The 10,839-nt window shown below is 37.7% G+C and overlaps 2 protein-coding genes across 2 annotated transcripts; one reads left to right on the top strand and one right to left on the bottom strand.

Annotated features, from left to right (window-relative positions):
- The first annotated feature begins 4,183 nt into the window (after nucleotides 1–4,183).
- LOC107796593 (uncharacterized) lies at nucleotides 4,184–8,706 on the top strand. The gene has a single exon (XM_016619387.2). The coding sequence runs from the start codon at nucleotides 5,555–5,557 to the stop codon at nucleotides 8,579–8,581; it is 3,027 nt and encodes a 1,008-aa protein (XP_016474873.2). The 5' UTR covers nucleotides 4,184–5,554; the 3' UTR covers nucleotides 8,582–8,706.
- Nucleotides 8,707–8,973: 267 nt separating this feature from the next.
- On the bottom strand, nucleotides 8,974–10,109 carry LOC107796592 (PRA1 family protein G2-like). Its single transcript, XM_016619386.2, has one exon. The coding sequence runs from the start codon at nucleotides 9,913–9,915 to the stop codon at nucleotides 9,328–9,330; it is 588 nt and encodes a 195-aa protein (XP_016474872.1). The 5' UTR covers nucleotides 9,916–10,109; the 3' UTR covers nucleotides 8,974–9,327.
- Nucleotides 10,110–10,839: the final 730 nt, after the last annotated feature.

Here is a 10,839-nt window from a genome sequence, read left to right as displayed (position 1 = left end):
TGGAGAGGGTTTAGGTTTTGAAAATGGGAAAAGGGGAAGAAGGAAATGGGAAAGTTCTTTGATGATATTCAAACTCTACGCCTGATTGATTATTCAGAAAAAGGCCATATATGCCAGTGAACTAGGGCCATTTGCATCTATATTCGCTTTTTGTGTCACGTTTTAACTTGTGCCCGCTTTACAAAAAAATTGCAATCGTACTTGCTTTTTCGCATAACTTCAGCATACGGGCTGAAATAGCAAAGACAATCACGCAAAACTTCAGCATTCTAGTAACCGGGCCCGAAGTTCAGCTCTAGAGCTGAAATTTTTGTTTTGTAACTGGCGAAGCTCTAGAGCTGAAGTTTTTGTTTTTATAATTGGCTAGAGCTGAAGTTTTTTTTTTTGTAACTGGCGAACTTCAGCTCTAGAGCTGAAGCTTTTATCGAAGGAAGTTTTTGTTTTGTATCTTGGGACAATCCTGAACATCCCAATCCTTTAATTTGATTAAAAAAAATAAGCTACTTAATTTGACTCACCAGTAGCAGCGACAAGGAGAAGACAGAAGAGAAGGGCAACGAAGGTTGTGTATTTAGCCATATCTAGCTTGTTTTCCTTTTGGATTTCTTGGTGAGGAAACTGACAATAGCAATGGTGATATTTATAGCATGGTATATGTTCAACTTTGTCAACTTAATTCATTTTTTAACTAATTCAAGCATTCACATCATTATTATGTACATGAGAAAGTAAAAAGAATAAGTCTAGGTGATTCCTTCGATTCTCTATAAGATTATGAATTGGACGATGAGGAGAAGAAGAAGAAGAAGAAGAAGAAGAAGAAGAAGAAGAAGGAGAAGAAGAAGAAGGAAAAGAAGAAGAAGAAGAAGAAGAAGGAGAAGGAGAATGCGAAGGAGGAGGAGGAGTAGGAGGAGGAGAAGCAGAAGGAGAAGCAAAAGGAGGAGGAGAAGAAGAAGAAGAAGAAGAAGAAGAAGAAGAAGAAGAAGAAGAAGAAGAAGAAGAAGAAGAAGAAAAAGAAGAAGGATGAGAAGAAGGAGAAGGAGAAGGAGAAGGAGAAGGAGAAGGAGAAGAAGAAGAAGGAGAAGCAGAAGAAGAAGGATGAGCAGAAGAAGAAGGAGGAGGAGAAGGAGGAGCAGGAGGAGGAGGAGGAGGAGGAGGAGAAGGAGAAGAAGGAGAAGGAGAAAAAGGAGAAGGAGAATGAGAAGGAGAAGAAGAAGAAGAAGGAGGAGAAGGATGAGAAGAAGAAGGAGAAGGAAAAGGATCATAAGGAGAAGAAGAAGAAGGAAGAGAAGGAGGAGAAGGAGAAGGAGGAAAAGGAGATGGAGAAGGAGAAGAAGGAGAAGGAGAAGAAGAAGAAGGAAGAGGAGAAAGAAGGCTGAAGTTATTTAAAAAGTGGGTAAAGTTATGAGTTTTAAAAAAAAGGGTAAAGGTTAAATGGGGGTGACCAAATAGGGCGCCCCGTGTAATTTTTACAGTGAACTATGCGAATTAGGACAGATATGTCCGTCGTTAATAGTTTGCACAGATATGCCCAATCAGTCAAATACTTACTCATTCATGCCCTTACTTTAATAGATGCACTATTTTGTCTTTCTTAATTAATGAATGATCAGACCCAACCCAAATCTGCTGACCCGATCCGTTCGGACCCGACCCATCCTTATTTCCAAGATATTTTTTGATATATTATTTTTGTTTGATTGAGAAATTGTGTGATAATTATTTTTATTTATTTGAGTAATTTGATAATCGATTTTTTTTGTTATACATCATTTCGGGAAGTAATCTTACTAAAAGTAGTAATTGGTATTTATTTATTATTTAAATAATATAATATTCAAATTAGTTTGTGCTTTATTCGATCATTTTACCATCTATTTTTATTTTTCTCACAATATATTATTATTTTTCACCAATACAAATATAAATAACTCCATGTTTACTATAACTTAACCTGATGGATCCATTTTTTTTGGTTTAGATAAGTGATCATTATATGATTGATTATTAATTTATTGGATTATTTTTCTGCATTACAAATTTGTTATGAAATAAGTAATAAATTGTTAAAACAATGGTGTTTCTTTTCCATTTTTATTAATTAATTATTTCATAACAAATATTATTTCATAACAAGCATCACTGTTAATTCAAATATTATATTATTAAAATAATAAATAAAAATCAGTTACTACTTTTAGTAGGATTACTTCCCGAAATGATGTATAACAAAAAAAACAGATTATCAAATTACTCGAATAAATAAATATGATCATTACACAATTTCTCAATCAAAGAAAAATAATATATCAAAAATATCTTTGAAATAAGGGTGGGTCGGGTCCTAACATATCGGGTCAACGAATTTTGGTTGTGTTCGATTATTAATTATTTAAGAAAGACAAAATAGTGATTCCGTTAAACTAAGGGCATAAATGAGCAAGTATTGGACGGATTGGGCATATATGTGCCAAACTATTAACGACGGGCATATCTGTCCTAATTCACATAGTTCACTGACATATATGACCCTTTTTTGTTGATTCTTTAAAGAGATTCAAAACGCAATTCGTCGAGTTTAACTCAAGGTGCACTTTATTTTTACGACTAAATAATATATATATATATTACTTTTATCTAGCTAATGGAGCATTAGTCATAACCAAAATTTCTCGACGGAATAAAGAAAAAAATAAAGAAGAACAAAAGAAAGATTTTTTTACTTTCTTTCAATTCAAATAAGAGAGTAAAAGACCAATTTAAAATGAATTGAACCACTTAGTTGCAACCTCAACGTCTTGACATGTGGAGTAACACATTACGAAATTTTGGCCATTGGAGAGGAGGATTTCTTAATGATTCCATTACAATAAAAAAGAAATATCAGGTCGCGAGTACTCCCTCCGTTTCAATTTATGTGAACCTGTTTGATTGAGTATGAAGTTTAAGAAAAAAATGAAGACATTTGGAATTTGTGGTCCTAAACAAGTCCAAATGGGGCCCAGAGTATTTGTGTGATTATAAAAGCTTTTCATTAAGGGTAAAGTTGTAATTTTAAGCTAAATTGTTACCAAATTTAAAAAGGATTTATTCTTTTTGGAACGGACCAAAAAAGAAATAGGTTCACATAAATTGGAACAGAGGGAGAGAGTATATTAAATTCCAACACCAATTAAGAAGTGTTGAATGCACATGCAGCAGGCAGGTTGTAAGAATAAGAAACGCTAAAATGACTGCTCTTGATTATATTTGTCATAATAACGTAATAAATGCTTAATAATTTGGTAACTCAAAAGTCAAAATGAAACTAAGCCAAGAAAAAGTAGTAAATGTGGCAAACAACAGTAATTCAAAACTAAAAGGCTTCCAACTTCTTAGCATGGTCACAGCCGCCGACAGACTAGTAGCCTGATTGGTAAGTTTTTTTTAGGTCAAAATTACTTTTTGGCTAAAAGTTTTTTTGATAAAAAATTGAGGTGTTTGGCCAAACTTATAGAAGAAAAAAAATTACTTTTGAGGAGAAGCATAAACAATTTTTGAGAAGCAGAAAAAGGTAGCTTCTCTCCAAAAGCATTTTTCTAAGAAGCACTTTTGAGAAAAATACACTTAGAAGCAGTTTTTAAAAGCTTGGTCAAACACTAATTACTGCTCAAAAGTATTTTTTAAATTAATTAGCCAAACACAAACTGTTTCTCGCCAAAAGTAATTTTTTGAAAAGTACTTATGAGAAAAAATACTTTTCAAAATAAGCTGATTTTAGAAGCATAGCCAAACAGGCTATAGAGGGGTCACTGTTTAAGTCAAAATAATATTCCCTCTGTCCAATCTTACATGACGAGTATACTAAAAATAACTTTTTATTTCTGCTTATCACTTTACGCATATCAAACAACAACAATGATCCAGTAAAAAACTTTACGCATATCAAGAGAAGAGAATTTTTTTTCCTGTTATACCCATAATATTTATTACTCATTTTAAATTATTTTTCTTAAGTCCAATAAAATATGCATCAATTAATATGAATATCATGATAAATTATGTATTTTATTTATTATTTCTTAGGGACATAAAAAATCAAAACATGCCAAGTAAAAGTGAACGAGAATAGTTTTTACGTTTCTTTTTGTAGGTTTAATTTCTGAATTGGGCACCATCATGAGGTAGTAGCATCATAATAAAAGGGGGGAGCTTTTATTGCACAAAAGTTGGAATCCTTGATCTAACCTAACAATAAATTTCCTTTTTGAAGGCTAACTGATAGCAAGGGCCTATGACTAATCCCTCCTTTCTTCGTTTTGTTTGGCTAACTTTACCGCTATTAGTTTCACTTATATTTTTCTTTATTTATATGCCAGTGCTTCCAAATTGTGGACTGTATTTGAAATAAATTCGTGCATTTCACTTGGAGAAATTATATATGGGTAGGGTGGAGTGAGTATGACCCCAGGGGAAGAGGTGGAGCTTTCAAATTATTAATGGTTTTTAGTGCTTAGAGTTGGACTGGTCTTGGTCCAATTCCCAGAGCAAATAGTGAAAACTGCGTCAGAAGAGAGAGCAAACCTGCATTGCATACATCAATATTTGGTTTTATTCATTCAGAGAGGCATTTCTCCTTCATTTCCACCAAGGTCACACAGACAGTGTCTTTGGTTCCTCTCCCAATGCCTTTTTTTTCTCTGTATTCATTCTGACCAAACATTGGATTCTGTGACAGAGAGAAAATTATAAAGTATACTAATGCATAAAATTTGCTTTTACTAATTTCAAATATGCAATCTTACGACACATAAAACAAAAAGAATGGCTAAGCCCAAGATAAAGGGATTAAACTAAGCACATAGAATATTACACCACATACACTCTGCACCTTCTTTTGAAGCAATTTTGGTAATATTTTATGTTCAAAACCTCACAGATCCAACCCATATCACTAGATTCCCCATCTGTAAAGCTAGTTCATGGGAGAGAGAAATATGGAGATTGTATCCCTAGGGTAGCAGACTCAAAGCAAATTATGTTTCCTTTCTTAGCTTTAACGAACTAAATCAAGGTAAAGTAAACAAACCAGTTTCTCTTGCACCCTGAGAGATTTAGTCTCATGATGGTTTTCTACATGGATCAAATTAGGTAAAGGCTTTCTTGTTTCCAATGTAAGACGTACACCCTTTTAGCTATTCAAGTTCCTCCACAGTGAAAGCGAGAGTCAGGTTCTAAGTTCTGACTTAGGGAGGCCCACAGTTAGAAGATGAAGATATGACTTTCACATGTAGATTTCTTTCTGCTTTCAGAAGTCTTACTGTTACATTCATCTGCTTCTTCAAGGAGAGTGTTCCCATCCCAACCACAAATTATTTGCAACTGATTACACTCCATACCAAGTATCCAGAAACAAGATCAGTCTTTTTTCGCCTGATTCCAATCCGGCAAGTATGGTTCTACTGAATTGAAAACTACTGAAATATAGCATTTTGTTACCTCCTTGGTTCCTCAAAGCTTTTTCAGAGTGTTCAACTTCTAAGCTTTTGGAGACTCCTCATTCATCACTTTGAGAATGAATGAAGAGCAATCTCCTAAAGAGATCCCAACTGTTGATACCCAGTCCCTTACCATCAAGATTGCAAATTCGGGCGGTAAGAAGCTGGGTAAGGACATTTTCTCCACTGTTGTTCCTTCAGGTCAGCAGAAATTGGTAGCAGATTCAGCCACATCATCACCATATAACTCTCCTTCACTCATCTCTCCTCCATCTTCTGCATTTGTTTCAGCATTGCAATCACCTTACATTTCTCCAAGGGCCACTTTAGTTACAAATCCAAGTGCTCAAGAAAACCTCATTGCTCCCACCATTTTAGTTGCTAATCCAAAACAAGAAACTCCTATTGCTCCTACCTCAGTTGCCCACCCATCCCCGCCAGTGTCATACTGCGGTTCACAGTCCGATGATGTTCCCAGCACCTCCTACACTCCACCTCCAGAAAGATATGATTTTTCTGATGACCCTACCGACACAAAGCTCAAAATTGTCACCTGTGTCCCTGTTTCAGGACCAGAGACCGATCCCAGGATATCCTTTTCTTTTCCTGTCCCTCGAATTTCTTTTGCCAAGGGCTCCATTTCACCTGCATCCAATGCCAAACTTAGGAGCTGTGATGTGTATATAGGATTCCACGGTCAGAACCTAAATGTAGCGCGCTTCTGCAAGTGGCTCAAGTCGGAACTCGAGCTTCAGGGTATTGCTTGTTTTATTGCTGATAGAGCAAAGTATGCAGATAATCAGAGCCATGAGATTGCTGACCGAGTTATATGCTCAGTAACCTTTGGCGTCGTAGTTGTCACCAGTTGTAGCTTCTTCAACCATCTGAGCTTGGAGGAAATAAGATTCTTTGCGCAAAAGAAGAACTTGATTCCTTTGTTCTTTAATACGGATGCCAATGAAATTGCAAGTCTATTTAACCGAAATGCTGATGCCAAGAAATGTAAAGAGGTACTGGATGCAATACTAAAGTGTCATGAGTTTAAATTGGAGACAAATGAGAGTAATTGGAGGTCCTGTGCGTCTAAAGCAGCTGGGATATTAAGGGCCAAACTTGGTAGGAAAAGTGTTGCAGAAAAAACAGCAGAAGGGTTTGAAGAGTTGCCCTTTCCGAGGAATAAAAGTTTTGTGGGAAGAGAGAGAGAAATTATGGAGATAGAGACTACTCTCTTCGGCTGTGGGGATTCCTTTGAGCAAGAAAGTGTGGTCCCAAGTGTCAAAGGAGGAACACCAGGACAATCTGAAGGTCTAGCTGATGATGAAAGTGAAGCTGATGCTAGCAGAGGCAAATATATAAATCTAGAAATAGGAAAGAACAAGGAAACCAATAAAGAAGCTTGGGTGGAACCAATTATTGGAAGAAATTCGCTGAAGAGACTCAAGTACAGAAAATCAAGAAGCGGGAAGGACAAGAATTTGGGGGCCAGTGTTGTGTGCATAAATGGCGCCCCTGGTGTTGGAAAGACTGACCTTGCTTTGGAATTTGCTTACAGGTATTCACAGAGATACAAGATGGTCTTGTGGGTAGGGGGTGAAGCTCGCTACTTTCGACAGAACATATTGAACTTATCTCTAAATTTGGGCCTGGATGTGAGTGCAGATGCAGAGAAGGAAAGAGGGAGGATAAGGAGTTTCGATGAGCAAGAATTAGAAGCATTCAAGAGAGTTAAACGGGAGATATTCCGTGACATGCCATATTTACTAATTATAGATAATTTAGAGACTGAGAAGGAGTGGTGGGAAGGGAAGGATCTTCATGATTTAATACCAAGTAACACTGGTGGTACCCATGTCATTATCACAACACAGCTCAACCAGGTAATGAACGTTGATCCCTTGCAGCTTCAGCCATTGTCCACATCCGATGCCATGATATTGATAAGGGGAAGACGTAAAAAGGAGTATCCAGCAGGAGAGGTGGAATTCCTCCAAAAATTTGATGAGAAACTTGGGAGGTCGAGTTTTGGTCTTTGGGCGGTTGGTTCCTTGCTATCAGAGCTTGCAATTTTGCCGTCTGCTCTATTCGAAGCTGTGAATCAGGTTCCAGTTGAAGAAGCCACAACTTGCTCTAATCTGTCCGTTCCACATCAACAGTTCTGCAGAACAAATCCATTTCTAATGAAAACACTGGTTTTCTGTACAGCCCTCTTGCAGCAAAGCAACGATAGCAGGGACTCCCTTGCCTCAAGAATGCTTCAGGTAGGAGCATGGTTTGCTCCAGCACCCATCTCGGTGAATTTACTGGCAGCAGCTGCAAAGAAAATTCTTGTAAATAGAAACAGATTCAAGATGTGGACTAAGTGCATGAAAGTTGCTCTATGCTTCTACTCGGGGCATTGCCTGACAAGCCAGACATGGAAAAGTGAAGAGGAAGCAGCACTACTTCTAGTTAAACTGGGTTTGGCACGAAAAGCCAACAGGCAGCCTGGATGCTGGATCCAATTCCATCCCATCACTCAGATCTTCGCTAAAAGGAAAGATGGATTAGTTGCTGCCAAAGCCAATGTTCAAGGTGCAAGGAAAATTGGAAACCCGCTAGTAGATTCTGACCATCTCTGGTCATGTGCTTTCCTTGTATTTGGTTTCAAATCCGAACCACCAGTCATTCAGCTCAAGGCCATAGACATGGTTCTCTTCATTAGAAAGACAGCTCTTCCATTGGCAATTAGTGCCTTCACAACATTCTCAAGGTGCAACTCGGCCTTAGAACTCTTGAAGGTCTGCACAAATGTGCTTGAAGAAGCAGAGAAGTCATTTGTTTCTCAAATACAAGACTGGTGCCACGGATCTCTGTGCTGGAAAAAGAAGCTGCAATCCAACCAAAGAGTGGACGAGTATGTTTGGCAAGAGGTGACATTATTGAAAGCTACCCTGCTGGAAGCTAGAGCAAAGCTGTTACTAAGAGGAGGTCATTTTGATAGCGGAGAGGATCTCTGCAGAACTTGCATTAGCATCCGAACCGTAATGCTGGGTCATAACCATGCTCAAACTTTGGCTGCTCAACAAACATTAGCTAAATTAGTAAGGATGAGAAGCAAAATATGATCCCAAACTCTCCAGAAAGCCACACTTTTTGGTGGCTCAGTTTTGTTTATCGTGACCGTGCAATTCACTCTGTTAGTTTATGTAACATAGAAATCATCCATTATCAAGTATTTTTCACCACATCAGTTCAAGACTTATTTCGTTTCAGCAATTTACTGATTTTGTCTAGAAAATTTAAGCAATGCCACACAATCAACCTACAACATTTGCAGTATCCTTCTTGCCAGATGGACAGAATAGACATGTCTAGTGTTTTTCTAGTTGGATGAACCCATGTCTCATGGCATTTGATCACTCACTTACTACGCATCAGTTCTGTCTCATTAAGCAATTAAAAAGATTGTCATTTTAGTTATATTCACAATCCTGGAAGAAAAAAGGCAAATCAGCCATTAAAAATAGGATATTGTATTATTTTCTCAATCAACAAAAGTTCATCTTAGGAGGAAAAAAAAGGCGACCGGAACAGATAAAAATGGACAATGTTGCTCATTGAGACAATCTTCAAAATAAAACACAAAACCAGTGGCAACAGATTTTCCTGTAAACCTTATAAAGAAAAACTCTGCAAATTCAACAACAACAAACCCAGACCTTACCCCTATCTCAAAGACACACACAGAAGAACCAAACAATTTCTTATGAACACAACTCTCAAGTCAAAAATCAACTTTGAAATCAACAAAAACACAAAAAAATGTAAATCAATTAATGTTGGTGAGTCAGTGAAATTTGCGAGGGAAAAATCAAGTTCTTCTTTCAGCATTTGAAATCAAGCCAGTCGAAACGGCGTCGTCCTCATCCACAAACAGCCCTTCTGGATTCCTCAATAAGCCATGGATCACTGTCACCAAAAATCCTACCGCTACACCAATGAGCAAAGTATTTAAAATTCCTGTGAACCAAGCAGCAATTGCAGAAACAATTACGAGACCCGAAATCACAGCTAGATCGCTAATTTGGTGCCCTAGAACAACCATGGGATCCTCCCGGAAGAACAGAAGAATCAACCACATTGCAAAAACCAAACCGGCGAAAATCAACGAAAAAGGTGAGCCAATAAGTGAAGCGGCTGAGCAAGCAGAGATGACAATGGCATAGTTGACGGAGAAGTACTTGAAATTCCGGCGAATGCGAATTGCAGCATCGGAGAAGGATGCCGGAAGATCGACAGCGCTTGCTCCGGCGAGGAATTCCGGCCACGGTCGACTACGAGAAAGAAATGTAAAGAGATTGTGAATAGATCGGTTAACGACGTCACCGCCGGAAATTGGGATGGTGGTGTAGGTTGCCGGGGCCGTGGCGGTCGCGGCGGTAGTTGTTGCAGATGGCATATTTGTAAATTGGGTTAAAAGTTTGACCAGGGTGTTTTGACCAATACACAATAACTTCTCATGGGTGCACCTCGTGATGTGTCAGTTTAAAGACGGAAATTCCGTGATTGATAGTAGTAAAATAATCTTCTTTTCTTATAGCATTATTATTATTATTGTCCCCAAGAGCGGGTCAATAAAATATGTTTGAATAGTATGTTGTAACGTTTTGACTTTTTCATGTTTACGGTTACGCATCATCTTCTTTAGATATACAAGGCTAAGCAATCGATGTCCATGTAATTACTATCTGCTAACTGAGGTCCTCTTCATATACTAAACGAGCAGTGACGAATTCAAAATTTAAAGTCATGAGTAGCGCCCATTAAAATTCCAAAAAAAGAGGAATTTTTTTTAGTTGTGGGTGCTCACTCAATATTTATCTAAATAGTTTTGCAATTGCCCGTGCAAATTACTAAATATAATCAAAGTTAATGGGTGTATATAGATCCGCCAATGCAGACGAGATTGTCAGTGTCTTACGGGAAAACCAATGTCAAAAGCAATTGAGAGAACAAAAAAGAGAATTGAGAATGAAAGAAAGCTTGATTGCATTAATGAAAGCTATTACAAAAAAGCAACACGGTGTCGAAGGGGAGAGACACCAGTACAGAGAATTGTTTGCTTGCTAGAAAGTTTGATTGCTTGATCCCCTCAATAGTGCTTAAAAAAAATAAACCAATGTTACAGGACTTGACCTAACTATTCTAGAGAGGCATAATGGAAATACATGGAATATAACTACTCCATATTTACAATGAAAAGGACTTAGGTTCCTACAAAGTAGAAGCAGGTCTATTGGCAGCAACCTTGTCTTTAGCATCAGAGTCTGCGCGCGCAACACTATTTGCATATGTCTGTGGTTGGGCGCTGGCGAGGGCTATC

Source organism: Nicotiana tabacum, chromosome 10 (assembly GCF_000715075.1).
Source record: "Nicotiana tabacum cultivar K326 chromosome 10, ASM71507v2, whole genome shotgun sequence".
Taxonomy (NCBI): domain Eukaryota; kingdom Viridiplantae; phylum Streptophyta; class Magnoliopsida; order Solanales; family Solanaceae; genus Nicotiana; species Nicotiana tabacum.
The sequence above is the reverse complement of the archived record's forward strand: the minus strand, read 5'-3'. Positions and strand labels throughout refer to the sequence as shown.